Below are 19,469 nucleotides of genomic sequence, written 5' to 3'. Positions count from 1 at the left end.
GAGCCCTATGCCCTAGAGATGGGTAAACTCCATTATTGTTAAGGGGAGAGGTGTCCCATAGTAATAGGCCCCATGTTAGTTAGGGTTCCTTGTTTTCAGAAATACAATTTTGAATAATCACTGGTGGCTCAACAGGAAAAAATCTGCCTGAAAATGCAGGAGATGTGGGTTTGATTCCTGGGCTGGGATGTTCCCCTGGAGGAGGGCATGGCAACCGACTCCTGTATTCTTGCCTGGAGAAGCCCATGGATAGAGGAGCCTGGCAGGCTACAGTTCATAGGATTGCAGAGTCGGGCATGACTGAAGTGACAGCTCAGCAGTATATGTATAAATGAGTGTTTAATCAATACAATTTCAAATACCTAGATTTCAGGAATTTGAAAGAAGACTCCTTGGAATGTTACCTTAATTGCTGTTACTTACTGTATTTTATGGTAAGGGTGGCTCCTCCATAATGATACTTCTAGAGGTTTCTTCTGGAGGGTAGAGGTCAGAGCCCTAGTCAGCATACCAACTGGAGACCCTTGGCAGCCAGGAGATTTCCACATATGTGCAGTGAACACCAGACTAGTGGTAATTAAGGGGCTGTGAATATAGCACATAAAAGGACTGATCTCTCTTTTTTTCTTTTTTCTGGACACTTGGATCTCTTAATGGAAGTATAGTCCCTGAAAGAGTATATCTCATGAAACAGGTGCAGGCCAGGTGTGTGATGAACAGGAAGGTCTTCAGAAGAGGATTATGAAGTAAAGGACTTCAGCATTCTCCTTAGCCCCCTGTATAAATCCTTAGCCGGAAGCATCTCTTTACCTGCCAGTGCCTTCTCTGCTCACTAGAGCCTGTAGTACTGCTTCTGTCAGTGTTTCTCACTCTTCCTTCCCCAGGGAGTCTCCTGGGGGCCCAACTAATCCTAAAGACAGCTGGAATAACAGGTCTTGGATTGAAAGACTTACAGGTTTGTAAGTAATAGCGTTGGTAACTTCATTAGTCTAACACAACCAACACGAGGAACAGAAGATCACAGTAGCCAGGTATCTGCAAGGAAATATGTAGCAGGGCATAGTTATAGCCTCAAGTTACCTACTCAAGCCCTCCTAAGGAAAATGTTCATTCTAAATCAGAGTCATGGACTCAGTAGGGTACTTAGTAAAAAATGAATAAACATCAATACATAAGCTACAGTGATATATTGTACAGCACAATGTATAGAGCCAAAATTGTATAGTAACTTTAAATGGAGTATAATCTATAAAAATATTGAAACACGATGTTTTCAATGTTGCTCTATGTACACCTGAAACTAGTATTGTAAAACAACTATACTCCAATGATAATTTTTTAAAAATGTACATAAAAACACGTTGCGTGGTACTGCCATAAGAGCACTTCCAGACATTTTTGCCAGTGTGCTGCAGCTAGTCCACTTCTGATACTCATCTGAATAGCCTTTCCTGGAAGGCATGGGGCCCAGGAAGATCCCTCCGCCAGCACTTTGTACACTGCCCTTTCTAAGCATTGATGTAAACAGCAGCAGCCAGTGAGCTCTGCTTCCTTGACATGTGGCATCCGAGAGGGATGTCTGGTCTCGTCCCCAGGGAGCAGCTGTGAAGTGAGGTTGGCAAGGAAGCGGGGGCTCTAAGGATGGTAGATCTCCCCATGGGGATTCTCCGCCCCAGGTGGGAATCCATTTCCCTTCTTTCAGCATTCATTCTGAAGGGCAGGGCAGAGGGTAGAACCGCGTTTGTCCAGATGCCTCAGAAAGCGACTTCTCTCTGGGCCCATTCTGTTTCATTCCCCTTTCTCTAGTCCACCCACCCCACCGATCAAGGGCTTGAACCTGCAGGGGTCTTCCAGAGTGGGGTCTGGGGAGCAGCTTCATTTATCCAGGCGCAGGTAGTGGCAGCCCAGTCCGCTGTGTGTGGGGAATGATAGAATGACACGAGGATGACGGACAATTGTGCAGCCCCTCAGCCCCGTGCACCTGCACATCGGCCAGTACAGAAAAAGCCTGGGGCGCCATTCCCACAGGTGGTCGGTCACAGGGCCAAATTCCAGGCCAGGCCCTGAGAGATAGGAAGACAAAGAGGCCTCAGAACAAATGAATCCCCCCAGTCCCTCAAGGACAGCCATGCTTACAGTTTCTATTCCACTTTAGCAGCAGATAACCCCCTGCAACCTCTCCACAAGCTGACTTGAGTCATAAGAGCCCTCTGCAATTCTCAAGGCCTTATTTCTCACCCAGCCCCACAACAGCACCTCTGCAGTGCTGTGGTTGACCTGGTCCCAGCCCCAGTCTTTTTTTTCCCCAAAGATTTACTGATTTAACATTTTGGCTGTAGTAGGTCTTCATTGCTACACAGCTTTCGCTAGTTGCGACAAGCGGGAGCTACTCTCTAGGTGTTATGCTCAGGCTTCTCATAGTGGTGGTTTCCCTTCTTTCGGAGCACAGGCTCTAGGCGCACTGGCTTCAGTAGCTGTGGCTTGCGGTCTCTATAGAGTTTTGGTTCAGTAGTTGTGGTGCACTGGCTTAGTTGCTCTGTGCCATGTGGGAGCTTCCTGGCCTAGGGTTCGAACCAGTGTCCCTTGCATTGGAAGGTGGGTTCTTAACCACTGGACCACCAGGGAGGCCTCAGCCTGAGTCTTTGAAGGCAGCAAGTGATTGGGTCAAGCCTAGGACATTGGGCACTGCCATAGGTAGCAGTCATTTACAGTCCTGGAGTAGTCAGACCTCCCAGTGTGAAGACAAAGGGCCCCACGGGAGGAGGTAGCACTTGACTGCTCCCTCTTCCTTCCATGACCCTAAGCTGTTCTCATTCTCACCACTTCTTCCAAGGAAGCACCCAGTGAGCCTCCTCCAGTTCCAAGTGCTTGGCCAGGCTGTGGTGGAAAGCAGCTATCCCCACTCATCTCGCCTTGTCACTTGCTTTGTAGAATAGTTCTCTCTAAGACTGAAAGGAGAGATGGTACATGAGAGGGAAACTTCAGAAGGGTGAGGGAGAGTTGGAAGGAAGGGGTCAGTGAGATATCAGTGATTCCCTCTGGCTGACGTGTGGGGGGACCTTGCCCTCATTCAGATAATCCCTCCCTCCATGTCTGAAAGAGCCATCCAGAGAAACCCAGGGCATGGAGCAGTTCATGGAATGTGGCCGAGGACACATGACTGCAAAGTGAAGGGACCGCAGCAGGATGGACCCACACTCTCACCCCTCTGCCCAGTTGGCTCTTCTTAGAGCGTGAGGCACCTTCTGTTCCACCCTGAGGGGGTCCTTCCACTTCATGGGAAGCTGAGTGACCTGAGCCCCCTCCCTCAGCCTGTCTGCTTCTTCCCATTCATCATGCAGCAGTCACCATGACCATGACACTGTGGCTGAGGCTGGGAAGTGCTGGGTGCAGTAGACAGTGGTATCAGCAAGCGGCCTGTCTTCTTAGTCCAGCTGGCAGCAGGCAGTGGGGGCTACGATAGCTGAATATCCGTGGGCCAGGTCAGGTGGGGGCAGAAAGGAGGGGACTAGGGTAATGCAAAGGTCTCCCTGAAAATGGGGGCCTAGGAAACTTGGCAGATGGTGCTAAGGGACGGTGTGGGGGGCTTTCAGTGCCCATCCAAACTTCATCAGCATGCCCCCAAGGTGCCCCAGATAAGCATGATTTTTTTTTTTTTTTTTTTGGCTGTACCATGCAACTTGTGGGATTTTAGTTCTCCCACCAGGGATTGAACCCAGGCCCTCAGCAGTGAAAGCACAGAGGTCTAACCACTGAACCACCAGGGAATTCCTCCAAATAAGCACAATTTCATGAAAATGGCTTGTATGCTCCCTTTCTTTCCCATGACATCTAAGATTGAGATGCAGAGCCAAGAAAAGGGATTTGATTTGATCCTCCCCTCTTGGTGGCACTTGGAAGTGTGGACAACCCACACATACAGGAGAAATCAGTGTTTTGGATCCCTGGCCCCACTTTCTGGATAGACCAGTAGTGGGGTTTCTGCCCTGACCACAAGGCATAACCATGGAGATGGGCATCAGGGGTATGATAGGGAGTGAAATGTCTCAGCTAGCTTAGCGGTTGGGCTGGGAGATAGGATGACAGGAAACTGGGTACCAGGATAGGAGCTAGAGGTGGAGTAGTTGTCTCTAGTCTGATGAACTGAACATAGTCTAGGCAGATGGTTAGAATAGGGAGTCTTCCCCCCACTCCCCACCAGTCTCTGATTTAATAAGTTGCCAGAGGAAGGGGGCTCAGGAATCTGCCCTGTTAGGAAGTGCATTAAGTAATTCTGATGCTGGTGGTGGTGGAGAGGTCTAGATGGGCTAGAGGTCTTCAGTTCCCCAAATCTGATAAATCATTCTCACCTTCACCTCCAAACAAATCTCTCCTTCATATCCTGGTTTCAAGTGGCTGCACCTGACAAGAATGAACAGCTGTAGGTGAGCTGGAGACATTTCTGGGTGTTCCTGAAGCAGTACTGTAAACGCTCTCAATCACGTGAACTTAACTGTGGTAGTTTGGGTTGTCTAGGTCTCCCCAGACAGCATGGCAGTATTGTGCAGGGTTTGGATTCAGAAGCAGGGGTCCTTGTTTTAGAGGGACTTAACAAGAGGGGCGGTTTTATCTCCACATCCTAGACATCCCATTCCTTTCCTGTGTGGTCTCCCTGCCATAGCCTTCTCTGCCTCTTCAGTCTTCCTGCACTCTTCAGCTTTCTCACTCTTCAGCCTCTGTCCCTGCTGCCAGGGCTCAGGATTCCCCTCTCACCTCATCTTCTTCAGGATTCCAAGCTCCCTTTGATACAGGATCTCCAATATGGCAGGTTTGGGTTTGGAGGGGTTGAGGATCCTGGGGACTAGGGAGGGTGAGGGAGGACGAACACAAGTTTGGGGGAAGTTGGGAGAAAGGAGGCCCGAGAAGGCTCAGACTACTGTGTCTCATCATGTAGACACCTGCTTGAGGCAGCCCCTCAGGAGGAGTAGACTCCCAGGAGGAGCAGGCCCCAGGAGGAGTAGCCCATGGAGGAGTAGCCCCCCAGGAGGAGTAGCTCCTCAGGAGAAGCCCCCTAGGAGGAGCAGGCCCCCAGAAGGAGCAGCCCCCAGGAGGAGTAGATCCCCAAGAGGAGCAGCTCCCAGGAGGAGTAGATCCCCAGGAGGAGCAGCTCCCAGGAGGAGTACATCCCCAGGAGGAGCAGTCCCCAGGAGGAGTAGATCCCCAGGAGGAGCAGTCCCCAGGAGGAGTAACTCCCCAGCAGGAGCAGCACCCCAGGAGGAGTACATCCCCAAGAGGAGCAGGTCCCAGGAGGAGTAACTCCCCAAGAGGAGCAGCCCCCAGGAGGAGTAGATCCCCAGGAGGAGTAGATCTCCAGGAGGAGTAGATCTCCAGGAGGAATAGATCTCCAGGAGGAGCAGCTCCCAGGAGGAGTACATCCACAGGAGGAGCAGTGGCAGTTGTCACATCTTATAAACGTCTCTCCATAGCCCGCTCTGGATCTAGCCTTCTGTTCCCTTCTTCCCTGCCTCACTTACATCTGGCTCTCTTCTCTTTATCATCTCTCTTGAAATCCCCTCCACCAAGCTTGAGTTATTTTTTTCAAGATTTGAGTCTTGTTGACTAAATCTGTAATTCCTGCTCAGAGATCCAATGTGAAGTACAAGGGCCAAGCAGTAGCCCCCACGCTTCCCCCCTGGGGTGCCAGAAGCAGAGCTGGAGTGGGGCAGTATTAATTCCTGAGGCCTCAACTGACCTTTCCAAAGAGGAGCCCACTTCCTAACTCTCTCCTAACCCTCTTTCATCTCAGCCTAAGCTCCTGTCATTCTGAGTAGACAACCTTGAAACCTCCTCAGAAACAAAAAATTGGGATTACTATAATGGTGTATATGGGGTGGGGGGAGGGGCATTCTTTGCTTCATAGATGCCTGCCTGTTTCATTGGAGATGGACCAACAAGGCTCCTGCACTCCACTAGCTCCCAAGTCAGTACAGGGTGAACTCTAAGCTGCAAGACTTAGGCATCTCCTCCACCTGTGTAGAACATATGGTGCTTGCCATTGAAACACATGTAGGTTGACTAACATCTCCTATGAGAAGCTGTTGTGTTAGCTTTGTGAGGCTTCATAGAAGCTGCTTATAGACCTGCCCAGAGGAAAAGTAAACTCTGAAAAAACATTAATAATTAAAAAAAAAAAACATTAATAGAAGATGTTCAAAGATGTTCAACATGTTGTTAGAGGGCATATTTAGAGGACTTCAGTTCTTCTTCTGAGACACACTTAGTCTTTTTTCTCCAAGTGTCAGAAATCTTGTTTTCATTTTGTTTTATTCCCCCCTGGCCTGGCTGGCCCAGTCTGGGGAAAATCCTCAGGCTTGTGGAAAGGTTCAAGATCTCTGCAGCTCTGGAGGTTTTGTGGGCTCCAGCTGCCAGAGCTCCTGAAGCTTTGCTGCCCCCTTCTGGCCTTACTGGGATAGGGCGTGCCCCCTCCAGGGAAGGGGTTCATCCTAATTTCCCATAAGCTTGCACAACTTCAGACCTTCTAACACAAGCAGCACAGGAAACACGTCATGTTCCTTTGGCTGGAATACTTTGTTCCTGCCTTTGCCTGGCAAATCCTTCCTCATCTTTCAAGATCCAGCTGAGAGGTTTATTTGCCTGTTGAGACTTTTCTTTAGTTCCCCAGGCAGTGTTAGTTTGCATATCCTCTATTCTCCAAGGGCATTTCCTTTGCATCTTTGAAGTAGTACTTATTATATTCTCCTGACATTTCTTTCTGTGCTTGTTTCCCTGTCAGACTGTGGGTAGGGGCTGAGGCTGATTCATCTCTGCATCTCAGAAGAAATATGAAGTAGTTACGGAGGGATAATGGAGGTGAGAAGATGGAGGGTGTGTACGTGCTTGGTTATTCAGTCAGGTCCAAATCTTTGTGACCCTGTGGACATAGCCTGCCAGGCACCTCTGTCCATGGGATTTTTTCAGGCAAAAATACTGGAGTGTGTTGCCACTTCCTTCTCCAGGGGATCTTCAACCCAGGAATCGAACCCATGTCTCCTTGGGGCATGGAGAACCCATGCCTTGCCTCCCATGAGGCAAGGAGAGGAGGAGGGCAACAATCCTGTGATCGACACTTCTTTTGTGCCCAGACATTGTTCCAAGCACTTTAGACTCAGGTAATCCTTTTGACAACCTTATGAGGTAGCTGTTATTATTACCCCATTTTTACAACCGAGGCAACATGGGTAGGTGGTATCCATGGGATTTGAATCCATGTATTTAGGCTCCTGGGCACAGGCTTTAATCCACCATGCTGTAGCTTTTCAGGTGCCCAGTGTGGAGGAGAAATAAAGTGCTGGAAGGAAGAGGATGAGAAAGATAAGGGTGCAGAGAAAGAAAGGGGTAAGGAGAGGATGAAGGTGTTGAGACAGGATGGAGTGGGAGAGGATGAGGATGGAGATGAGAAAGAGGGCATGGAGGTGGGAAACTATATGGGAAGGGGACATTGATGGAGGGTGGAGGTGAATGATAGGTTGTGGGATGTAGGTCATGGGTAGTGGAGAGAAAGTGAGGTTGAGCACAGAAGTCATCCTAGGTAATGTCATCCATCTGGGTGCTCCATCCAGTGCGGTCACCTCTCAGTTCCTGCACCCTCTCATCTTAACATGCCTCTCCATCCACCTTAGCAAGCCCCCCCCACTCCCACCCAGGGTCAGACCCAGGCCTTATCACTAGAAACTGCAGTACCTATGAAATAACTGAATCAAACATCCCACTCTCTGATATGATCTCCTTTCCTTATGGTTTGTTTGCTCAAGCCGGCTTACTGCCGCTGTTCTAAAGCTCACTGGAGAACCATGGCCCTTCTTGTCTCTTCACCTCTTCTTATTTGTCTTAGGTTCCATGTTCAAAACAAATCCCTCCCTTCCCTGTCTGTCCCATCCATCCTGCCTCCCTGGGTGAGCCCCATGACCAGATGAACCCAACACCTGTCTTGTCCACACTTGCTCCCAAGTAGGTAAGGACCCTTGAAGGAAGTCCCTCCAGAGGACAGACTGTTGTCACCTAAAATTGTCATCATTGATTTCAACTGGCCACTCCCAAGATCAGAGATCTCAGCTCCTGCTTCCACTGTCAGCAACTGGGATTTTCCACCTTCAAGCCTCTTCCTTGAAGCCTCCTACTAAGTCACTTGCAATCACCTCTTCTTTCATAGTGAAAACAGAAGCATGAGAGGGGAACAACCTCGGCAGACTGCAGACCTGTTTGGGTCTGTGTCTGCCGCTGGTCTGGGTCTCCTCTTTAACCTTAGGAGAGAGGAAATTTCTTCCTTTGGAAGGTGGTTCCTCCCCATGATGCTCTGCATCCCCTCAGGGCGAGATCTGATCTCAGTTCTTCTCTGACCTCACCTCTCCCTCAGTCTAGTCTGTTTCCAACCCCAGCCTCTGTCAATGAGTGGGAAGGTCCTGCTTGGGGAGCTCCTGCCGCTGCTGGGAGCCCTCAGTTTTTGCCACAGTGATTCCTACTCACCTTTGAGGTATCTGCTTAAATGTTACTTCCTCCAAAAGCCCTTCCTGACCCTCACATTTAAATCAGATTCTCTTATAAGTATCTGTCACAATCACCCTTTATTTCTGTCCCATAGCGCTGCCTGCAATTTAGAACCATTTATTTATTGGTGGGGGTATGTTTGTCTGTCCCCTTTGTGAATCTGTAAACCCCACAAGAGCAGGGACTGTCCTTCTTGCTTATCCTGTAGCTCCTATAACAAGCAAAATGCCTTCAGGGTTGTAAGTATTGTTTGAGCAAATGAATGAATGAGAGTGATGAGAAAGAAGGGAGGTGGGAAGGTAGATGGAGAGTGAGGGGAAAGGATGCTGATGCGGACAGGGTGCAAAGGTGAGGCTGGGGATGAAGGGGAGAAGAGGTGGGAGAGGACAGGCAGAAGGGGTCCTCAAGCTGGGTCTGGTTAAGGCTTCCAGACCCTGAGTAGGCTTCCCTGGAGCTCTGTCTCTTGGCCCTGCTGCCTGTAAGGTTTGAAGGCAGAGCCGGTGGGCGGGACTAGACTTTTATCTTGGGGCGCAGCCCTAACCTCAGATGGTGACAGAGCTGGAGCCAGCAGGAGTTTTGCAAACCGTCCCGATTGCAGCAGGCCAGCAGTCTCACTCGGGACGGCGGGTGGGGCCTGGGCTTATCTCCTGAGCGCAGTCCTAACCTCAGATGGTGACAAAGCGGGAGCTACAGGCGTTTTGCAAACCGTCCCGATTGCAGCAGGGCTGGATGGTCTGGCCAGGGGTGACAGTGCTAGGTGTGGGGAGCAATCGGGTTTTGGACAGTTTGGGGCTTTGGGGTGAAGCTTGGCTTGTGGGGTGTGGGGGATCCATGCTATGTACAGCTTGCCTCTACCTAACTCAGATCTGGGTTTCTGAAAGAGGAGAGGTTCCAGCTCCACAGCAAGGGGGGTCTCTCCCTAGTAGGAAGCCTTCCTCCTCCCAAGTCCCAGAACTCTTCTGCTGCTCTCTGAAGTCAGAATTGATGGCCAGGTGCAGCCATTTTCCTCTGAAAATACCCATCGTTTCCCCATGGGGTAGCCTCAGGGAGTTTCTGATGGGCCTCTTCAGTGAACTTCTCACTGGTGCTTTTCTGGGGCCAGGCCAGGTCTGCTTATGGGGGCAGCAGACAGGCCAGCCTGGAGTCCTGTCCAGGTTGGATCCTTCCCATCGGGGACCAGCCCCAGCTGAGTCCTGAAAGGAAAGATCTGCCGGCTGGTGGTGACGGGAAGTGACCGTCCCAGAGGAGTGCACAGGCCCTGGCTACTGTCGCCTCAGCATCTCCCATATGGCCCCCTCCATCCCAAGGTCCCCTCACTGGCTTGGGGCAGGGTAGGGTAGGGGGTGGAGGTGAAGAGGCCCCTTTCCACCCCCACAACCCCAACCGGGATCTTGCAACACTGGGATGGGGGCCCTGGGGGCCCAGGCATGTGGCAATCCATGGGGGGGTGGGGTGGGGAGGTGTGCACCAAGCAGGGGGAGCAGCTTTCACAAGCAGCCACCACCTCGGACTGACCTTGGCAGGCTCTCACCTTGGACAACTTCCTCCCTCTTGGTAGTATGTCCAACATCCTCCCTTCTCCCCCTTCCCTGGGGCCGAAGATCTGGGCTGTCAGCTCAGGACTCTTACACTGGTCCCAGTTTTGCTCATGAAGGAAAAGTGGGCCAAACTGTGGATTGTAAAGCCAAGGGAACACAACTGTGTGCTGTTTGGATCTTGATTTGCTGGCTTTCAAAGTTCACATGCCCTTGCCCCAGGACTTTGTACCTTCCCCAGGCAGGGGTGAGACTAACCACCCTTCCCGGGGGTGCCTTCCTTCTGCCACCTCTGGACGCAGGCATCTCTGTGGCGGGGTGGTGGGGGAGGAGGGGCTCAGGGGTGCAGGGAGCCTGCTCCTTCAGAGGGGATGAAGACTGTCCTGGAGGGAGGGTGGTGCAGTTCTGGCCTACTCTTCTTCCACTTTTCCATTCCGTCAGCCTCACCCGCTCTCCTTGCTTCTTCTGGACCAGGACAGCTCATGGCCTTGGCATTTGCTCTCCCCCGGCTCTCTGGTATGAGAAAGATGCTCAACAAATACTTGTGGAATAATTTACCAAACCAGTTGAAAAACCTCATTCTGAAAGTGTGACTTCTGGCTACCTGTCTTCTTCCCGGGATACGATCTGCCACAGGATTGCAGTGTGCCCACCACTCTGCATCAGGCAGGGCCCAGGTATGTGCTTCTCTCACCTGAGGCTGTGGCTTTCCTTCAGACCCCATGGCAGGCACCTGCCCCGAGGAGCCCCGGGTGCTGGGAGCTGGGAGGAGACATGATTCAGAACTGTGGGAAGGAAATAGGACCGATACTGAAGCAACCCAGGTCCCATTACCCAGAACTTTGAACATCAGTCCAGGGGCAGTGGTCTTTAGCTGAGAGGAGGATATCCGGAGGTTGAGTCACTTACCATGCTCTGTACAAACCCCCCTTATGCAACCCATCCCCCTGGGCTGAAAGGAAGGTGTGGGATTCTCCCAGGCATCCACTGAGATGGGCACCTCCTTCTTCCCAACTCAGGTAGACTAAACCATCTAGTGAGGTTCAGATCTGTCTGTCCAAACTGGACCTGGGGCAGGGGGATCCAGGGCACAGATGTTGCGGAGATGGTGCCTGAGAGGCACGGAGGCAAAGGCAGGAAAGAAACTGAGTCCTGGGTGAGGCAGGCACAATGCACGCAGATGTCTGCAATGTGGAGGCTCTGACCCGGGGATGTGGAGGTAGGGGGAGAGAGAGGGGACTGGGAGGATCTACACCCCAGACTCTCTCCCTCTCAGAAGGTTATTCCTTGATGTCTAGCACTGCTATCTCAGCGGTGGCCTGTAAGTCATTGGTGACCTAGGAGAGACTGTAACCAGCCTCTATAATCTCTCATGTTTCTGATTCTATCCAACAATCCTTGATTACTGACTGAACGGGACCCGTGTGCCCTGCACTGTTCCATATGCCTCCAAGGCGAGGGTGTGAGTGCGAAGTAGAGAGACAGGTGTGTGTGTGTGGAGCCAGCAAAGGGCCTGGGTGAGCTTCCGGAGAATGCCTCTTATCCCTCTGGCCCTTAACTGCTTTATCTATCAAATGTGGCTCACACTATCTTCTTGTCTGAGGGCAAAGCCTACCAGATGATCTCTTGAGGTTGCTTCCAGCCCCTTTGAGATCTGTGATTTTATGGAGCTAATTTTGGTTCTGCCTCTAACCCATCTCATGACTCTATGAGTGAGTCCCTTCCCTTTCGGAGGCCTCGGTTTCCTCACCTGCAGAATGAGAAGTTTAGATGAGATCTCTGAGGTCCTTTCAGTTGTAGCAAAAGGAAACAATAACAAGTATTCGTGCTCACTGTGTGCTAGGCCCTGTCTGTGAGCATATGGCATTACTCCTCCTCCCATTTTGCAGATGTGGAAACTGAGGCACGGAGAGAAGTAACTGGCACGAGGTCTCACAACTAGCAAGTAGCAGAGGGAAATTCAAACTGAGGCTGTCAAGCACTGTCGTATTATGCCTCTCAGGCTAGAGTTCTATGAAAAAACTGCTTTCTGCATGGGGTTCATTGCACGGAGGGGTGGGGGGTTGTCATCCTCCTCATTATCAATTTTCTTGTATATGAACAAGAGTCGAGGCCTTTCACAACTAATTTGTCCCCCAAGCACTCAGATTCTTTAAGGAACCTAAGCCCCGAGGAATGGAGGACAAAGGTGGGCACGGGTGGGTTGGAAGCATGGGGGTCTGTCAGTCTGGTAGACTGAAGTTTGGGAACTGGGGAGAAGGGATTGAGTCTCAGATCAATTGCTGATGTGCTCAATTGTGGCCGACTCTTTGCGACCCCATGGACTGTATGTAGCCTGCCAGGTTCCTCTGTCCATGCAATTTTCCAGGCAAGAATACTGGAGTGGGTTGCCAATTCCTTCTCCTCAGATCAATTGCTGAGTGACCATAAATACATCAGAGCCATCTGGAATTTTCCCTGGGTCTCCTGGGGCAGGAAGTCCCAGAGCTATACGTCAAAGTGAGGGAGGGCAGGGCGAGAGTGGGCAGGCCTGGGCAGGAGGGCCTGGAGATACTGGGATCTCCCCGCAAACCACAGAGCTCTGCTAAGGCAATGTCCAGAGGCCACTCCAGGTCCTCTAGGGTGGGAGTAGAGTGGGCCGGGTCCAGGGAGAGGAGAGCAGAGGGACAGATACCAGGCCTGGCTGTGTGGTACGCTGGGGTACAGCTATGGGCAGCTTGTCTGCTGAATTTCCCGTGTTTATTTGGGCCTGGAATCAAGAGGTATACAGACTTAGCCTCATGCTACCTGGTCCCTACCCCCAGACCCCCATCACACACACACCCACACCCCCACACCCCACACTGGCCCAGGCCCATTGCACAGCCCCAGCACCGAGTCATATGCAGTTTTATTCAGCCACAGAATCATCATGCTGGGCCTGCCCTCCTTGCCACCCGCTGCCACTTGTCCATGGTCTCTGTCTCTGGCTGGGCCTGTGAGGGGCTCTGGGGCCCCAGCGAGGTCGGGGGTGTCCGACGGGTCAGGTGGAGCTCGGGAGCTGGGGCCCACAGTCTTCCAGGTGGGCTCAGCTGCAGCCCCCCACGCCCTTGATGAGGTTGGCGGCCTCAGGGATCTGGCGGAAGAGGTTGCGCAGCGTGTCCAGCTCCTGGGTCAGCTGCTCCACGCGGCTGCGCAGGCGGTCGTTCTCGGTCATATATTCCAGCACCTTCTGCTGTGTCTCCAGGATGCGCCGCTTGGCCTTGTCCCGGCTCTTGCGCACCGCGATGTTGTTCCGCTCCCGCCGCAGCCGGTACTCCAGGCTGTCTTTGTTCACCGCCTTCTTGCCCTTGTGTGAGGGGCCCGCGGGGGAGGGCGCCTTGAGGAGGGGGCTGCAGGGGGGCGCGGCAGCGGCCAAAGGGGCCTGGAGGGGGAGGCACGGGGAGAAAGCAGTGAGGTCTGTGGGGCAGGGATCCCACCAGGCGGAACACAGGAGGGGCGTTTGAGGAACGTGGGATTCAGGGCTAGCTCCTGGCCCCGTCAGAACGACCACTGCCCTGCCAGCGGCACAGGATCCGCTGCTTGGACCCAGACTGCCTTTCATGTCCCCCACACGCTCTGAGGCCATTTTCCTTCCATCTGTCTTGAGTCTCCAGTTCTACCCTCAGCAGGCATTTCCTCTTCTAGAAGCAGGAGGCCGCACAGAAATGTGAGGAGGGGGCTGGTGGGCAGCAGAGAAACTGGAGGGGGAATGCCCTTAGATCAGGGCAGGCCAGCTGGTCACAGGGACTGCAGGACACATGGGTTCCAGCCAACACAGCAGGGCTCCGAGTGGGAGTGAATTCACAGAGAGGCCAAGCTGGGTCGTGGCTGGGTGGCGAGCACAGAGGGCTTGGGTGGGTAGATTCCACACAGCAACACCACACACAGATCCCGTCCACACGGCCGCCCTCCAGCCCCTGGGTGGTGGCAAGGAGAACTGAGCTGTTCTTACCTTGAGGACGCGCAGTGGCTGGCTGGGTGCTGCCAGGGCCGGGGGCAGGTGCATGGCTGTCTGCCCACAGTGCGCCACTTGGTACTGCAGAGGGTTGTAGCCACTGCGGCTGGCCCCCCGGCTGCCCTCGGGCCCCCTAGGCTCCTCCTTCACGGCCACGGCCCTGGGGTCGTAGCTCCCCGGGCTGCTGTAGATGCCAGGCCCCAAGGCCTTCCTGTCGGGGCCGAAGGTATGTGGGGGATAGGTGAAGGGCCGTGGGTCAGCTGGCAGGTAGTGGGGGAAGGCAGGGGTCCCGGGGCCCTTAAGGCCTCGGGCCTCAGGGGCCGGCTTCACGGCGAAGAGGTCGGAGAGGAGCTGTTCTTCCCCAGACTCGATGTAGGCAGACAGGTCGATGGAGGCCTCATGCTCACACATGTCCCCCAGCTCCCCAGGCCCCGCGCGGGCCCCTGAGAACTCCAGTGGCTGCTGGCCGGCGCGGGGCTCGCACTCGTAGTAGGTCCCGTGGGACATGCCGGCCCGCCCCCTCGGCTCCCCGCCCCTGGCCGCCCTGCTTTTGGGGCACCCTCCGGGATGCTCGGCTGTCTGTCTCCCCCTGCCCTAGATCTGCCCTAGATCTGCCCTCTCCGATCTCCGCCGTCACCCACTCCTGTGTGGCTTCTCTCCTCCCTCCTCTGCTGTTTCCTTTTCCTTCCTCTCTAGTCAATGCCTCTTTTCTCTTCCCTTTTTTCCCCTCTCTCCCTGGGGTGACTCAGGGAGGGGCAGGGCGCACCCAAGAGGGAGGGATGTAAGCCTTAAGAGAATCGGGGCCTCTGGCCTGTTTAGCAGATGGGGGCTATCCTGGTCAGGCCCCAGGCCAGGGTTTCTAAGATGCCTGGGAGCCGATGCTTCTGGGAATGCCTCCCCTCCCCGTCGAGTCCGGGGGGTTCCAGAATCCTCGTTGAGGGCAACACCTCACTCCGAGTGTCCTCCTCCCTCTGACTTCCAAATGTCCTGCGCAGAATGAGTGCCCAGGCAGAAGGAAGAGAGGAACCCTCTTCCAGTGCTGACCCCCAGCCTGATCCGAGCTCCTTCCTGGACACACCTCCTTCTCAGTACCCCCCTCCCCCCAACAGTGCTGGGCTCCACCTACCCCCAGAGCCGCTCAGTTCCTTTTGTAGCCCTACCTCTCCAAACGACTCTCCTGGGTGCAGGCCAGGGGTGTTGTTTGAGGGGTTTGGGAAGTAGTGAAGGGCTTCCTAGATGGCTCAGTGGTAAAGAATCTGCCTGCAGCGCTAGAGATGCAGGAGATGCGGGTTTGATCCCTGGACAGGGAAGAACCCCTGGAGGAGGAAATGGCAACCCACACCAGTATTCTTGTCTGGAGAATCCCATGGACAGAGGAGCCTGGTGGGCTACAGTCCGTAGAGTCACAGAGAATGGGATAAGACTGAACACACACACACACACAGGAAGCAGTGATAAGTCTGGGACCAAGCCATACACTAGGATCTGTCTTCTGGAGCAGGGCAGGCTCTTCTGCTAAGTTTTGCACGGGGTCTGTGCTATAGCCCAAGCTTGCACATGTTTCCAGCCCAGGTCACCTCTGGCAACCTGGCACTGTCCCTGACTGCCCTGTCTTGGCAGGGCTGGGCAGGGCTTGGGCTCCACGCCCCAGACCCTGGCAGCATCAGCAACAGCTGCACTCCTCTGGTGGCTCCAGCGCCCGGCCTGTGCTGCCAGAGCCTCGGGCTGGCGCTCTGCCCTGTACAGGTCCTGAGGGCTCTGCCCGTTTCCTGTGGCCGGGCCGCAGGGCTCAGGAGCTCGCTGCAGCTTGGTTTGCTCTTTTTCCTTCTGCATGGCCGTTCTCTGACCTCGATGCGTGTCTCTTGGGTCCACTTCCTCTTGTGAGGCTTGACAAAAGCCTTCTCTTTTGTCATCACCTCTTCCTGGGGCTCTGTTTCAGGGTCTCAGGGAGAAGCCCACGGCTCACTCTCTGCACGTTTGGTCTCAGACCGGGCCCCCTCTCCCTTCCCTTTTCTCTTTTCTCTGGGAACGCCCTACTCCCTCCTGTCAGAGACACTGGCTTTTACCTGTTACATTTCATCTGCAAAAGGGACTGTGTTGTTGTTTAGTTGCTAAGTTGTGTCTGACTCTTGCGATCCCATGGACTGTAGCCCACCAGGTTACTCTCTCCATGGAATTTCCCAGGCAAGAATACTGCAGTGGGTTGCCATTCCCTTCTCCAGGAGATCTTCCCGACCAAGGGGTTGAACCTGAGTTTTGGCAGTTCAATCCGGCAGGCAGATTCTTTACCACTGATCCACCCAGCTACAGTGAAAAGGAAAGGACACACAGAAATGTGTCACTGATTCTTTTGTCACCAGCAAGTGCTGTGAATGCCCTGTGGAGGCCAAAAGTTTTCATAAATTGGGCACAAGGGCCAGACCTCAGTGGTGCAAATATAGAGGGGCTGTGTACCATATTGTTGTTCAGGTGTTCAGGTGTGTCTGACTCTTTGTAACCCCACGGACTGGAGCACACCAGGCTCCCCTGTCCTTCACTGCCTCCTGGAGTTTGCTCAAATTCATGTCCAGTGAGTCAGTGATGCTATCTAACCATCTCATCCTCTGCCACCCCCTTCTCCTTTTGCCTTCAATCTTTCCCAGCATTAGGCTTTCCCAGCATTAGGCTCTTTTCAAATGAGTCAGCTCTTCACGTCAGGTGGCTAAAGTATTGGCGCTTCAGCATCAGTCCTTCCAATGAATATTCAGGGTTGATTTCTTTTAGAATCAACTGGTTTGATCTTGTTGCAGTCCAAGGAGCTCTCAAGAGTCTTCTCCAGCACCACAGTTTGAAAGCATTAGTTCTTTGGTGCTCAGCCTTCTTTATGTTTCAACTCTCACATCTGTACATGACTACTGAAAAAACCACAGCTTTAATTATACAGATCTTTGTCAGCAAAGTGATATCTCTGCTTTTTAATATGCTGTTTAGGTTTGTCATAGTTTTCCTTCTAAGGAACATGTTTTAATCTCATGGCTGCAGTCACTGTCCCCAGTGATTTTGGAGCCCAGGAAAATAAAATCTGTCACTGTTTCCACTTTTTCCCCTTCTATTTGCCATGAAGTGATGGGACCAGATGCCATAATCTGTTTTTTTAATGTTGAGTTTTAAGCCATCTTTTTCTCTCTCTTTCACCCTTATCAACTGTGTACCACATTGAACGCTAAAATAAAATGTGCAGATGTAGGGCTCCCTGCAAGTCAGGCAACTACCCCTCTAGTTAGAGTGCCCCCCGTTTCTGTGCATAGCTTGAGGCACTTTCTCCAAAAGCTCTGACCTAGCATGAGGAATCTGCTAGCGTCCAGGAGACAGATCTCCGGTCCCTGACAGGGAGATTTCTAGTTTCTCTTCATTTCAGAGGATCCCGTGGCAAACACTACCACAGGGGAACTGCTTCAGTTTTGCAGCAGTGCCTCAGTTAACCACCAGGTGGTAATATTGGTCCAAAATTCAGGACTTGAGTGGCTTCTGTGCTCAGGAACCAGGTGAACAGTAGAGGGCAGGCTCCCACAGCCCTGGCCAGGGCAAGACGCCCAGAATGAGGAGAGGAAACATGGCCGAGATGGAGGTTTGCAGGTCAGTTGAAGGGAGAGTGGGCAGGCATAGAGGACTAGGGCCAGGCTCTTGTCTCAATGAGGAAGAATTCTACCCCTCCACCCGCACAATGAAATAGTCATGATGGTTAGGGCGTTGCATTTTCTGGTGTTATGCTTTTTCAATAATTGAAACATACACTTCTCCTTGCAGACCATTTCCTTGCAGACCTGTGAATTAAATAGGCAAGTAAGCAAGACAGATGGCATTTTTATTTCTGCTTTATAAAGGAGGAAAACGAGGCTGAGAGGCTGAGCTGCCCAAGGTCATGCAAGGATGCGGCTTTGACCCGGGTAGGGGGGCGGGAAAAGCAGTGGTCTAGTTCTAGAACCGCCCCCCCACCCCCCCCGCCCCCGGGGAAGAAGGGATAGGGAAAGGCCGAGCTCAGTGATTCAGAGAGAGCTTCTTTGCCCTCTGCCGAGCACCCTGTGGGATGGGGAGACTGCGTCTGGCGCGGGCGAGTCGGCCCTGGAGGAAGCCGGGAGGTGTGCAAATAGGCCGGCAGGAAATGAGAAAGCTCGGGAGCTCAGCCTGGGGGCGAGATAAGCGGTCTCGGCCCCTCACCTCCCCGGCTGACGTCGCCGTGTTTCCCAGTAACCGGGGCGCTCTGGACGTCTCGCGCCGGGTGGTGGGGGGCGGGCGCTGCACTGGAAGCCGGTGGGGAGGGCAGTGCCAGCCCAGCGCCGGGGGGGTTTCTGGGGTTCGGCGGAGTTGAGCAGGAACGGATAAAAACCCTCCGTGGCCACCTGGAATCCTTTTCTCCCTGCTGCTGCAGTTGCTACCTGGGTGCCTTGACTGAAACAATGCATCTGTAGTATCTTAATGACTTTGTATCAGGCCTCAGTTCAAACACCACCTCCCTCACCAAGTCTCAAAGCTCCTTCTGTCACCTACCTCTACGTGACCTTGAGCGAGTTACTTAATCACACTTGTAAAATAGCAGTAGCAATGCCTACTTTGTCGGCTGTTTAAACTTTGAATAAGATAACGCATAGAAAGCAACTGGGCTTAGCCGGTCAGTCTCCTTCCAACCCTCCTCTGACCACCCTCTGTGGGGGTTTATCTGTGTCTCCGTGTGTGTTAACTGGCTTCAGTTAGCTGTGTGACCCCATAGACTGTAACCCGCCAGGCTCCTCTGTCCATGGAATTCTCCAGGCAAGACTACTGGAGTGGGGTTCCATGCTCTTCTCCAGAGACATGCTTCTCTGCAGCCTTGTCTGAAGCTTCAATTGGACAAGATTTTCTTTTTTTCTAATTTTATTTATTTAAATTTAGACTTTTTTTAAAAATTTATTTAAATTTAGACTTTTTAACTTTCCATTGGGGTATAGCCTGTTACCGATATTGTGATACTTTCAGTTGAACAGTGAAGGAATTCAGCCATACAAGCATTTCTGACCTTGTAGGTCCCAGGCACTGCACAAACTTCAGGGAACTGGCCGGTCCAGTCCTGCCTGTAGAAGCTCAGAGCCCAGAGGTGTGGGCAGTGATGCTGTGATGTGCACACACATGTACCATGTGCATTCTTGTCTTTTCCCCCAAAGACTATTTGCTCCTTAAAGGAAGGTCAGACACCTCTTCAGCTAGGGTAACCAGGCTACCTGAACTAAAATTAGGGAGAGGTGGGTTGACATATATGACTGTTCTTATGGAGACAATGAAACAAAATAGTTGAAGTCTGTGCTGACTTGGAAAATTCAAGGGTAAGTTTGCTATTCCCACAGCACATAGCAAAATCTTGGATACTGTGGTTAGAGAAATATTTACTGACCACATTAATAAATGAATGCATAAATAGCTGT

General features: G+C 52.6%; 2 protein-coding genes across 2 annotated transcripts; both read right to left on the bottom strand.

Moving 5' to 3' along the window:
• Positions 1–415: 415 nt before the first annotated feature.
• Positions 416–9,952, bottom strand: LMLN2 (leishmanolysin like peptidase 2). The gene is given in 18 exon segments (XM_043472965.1): positions 416–457; positions 459–618; positions 811–1,035; positions 1,439–1,710; positions 1,816–1,915; positions 1,993–2,038; positions 2,609–2,707; positions 2,710–2,788; positions 2,824–2,875; positions 2,877–2,963; positions 3,080–3,160; positions 3,349–3,463; positions 3,847–3,924; positions 3,927–3,986; positions 4,494–4,586; positions 4,671–4,915; positions 4,917–4,953; positions 9,841–9,952. Coding segments are annotated over 18 exon segments (1,983 nt in total).
• Positions 9,953–12,931: 2,979 nt separating this feature from the next.
• CEBPE (CCAAT enhancer binding protein epsilon) lies at positions 12,932–15,048 on the bottom strand. Its single transcript, XM_043472834.1, has 2 exons — positions 14,032–15,048; positions 12,932–13,461 (listed from the first exon to the last, which is right to left on the bottom strand). Exons 1-2 carry the CDS (start codon positions 14,539–14,541, stop codon positions 13,126–13,128), a joined length of 846 nt encoding a protein of 281 aa, XP_043328769.1. The 5' UTR covers positions 14,542–15,048; the 3' UTR covers positions 12,932–13,125.
• Between the last annotated feature and the right edge of the window lie 4,421 nt (positions 15,049–19,469).

This window comes from Cervus canadensis, chromosome 6 (genome assembly GCF_019320065.1).
Source record: "Cervus canadensis isolate Bull #8, Minnesota chromosome 6, ASM1932006v1, whole genome shotgun sequence".
Classification (NCBI taxonomy): Eukaryota; Metazoa; Chordata; class Mammalia; order Artiodactyla; family Cervidae; genus Cervus; species Cervus canadensis.
The sequence above is the reverse complement of the archived record's forward strand: the minus strand, read 5'-3'. Positions and strand labels throughout refer to the sequence as shown.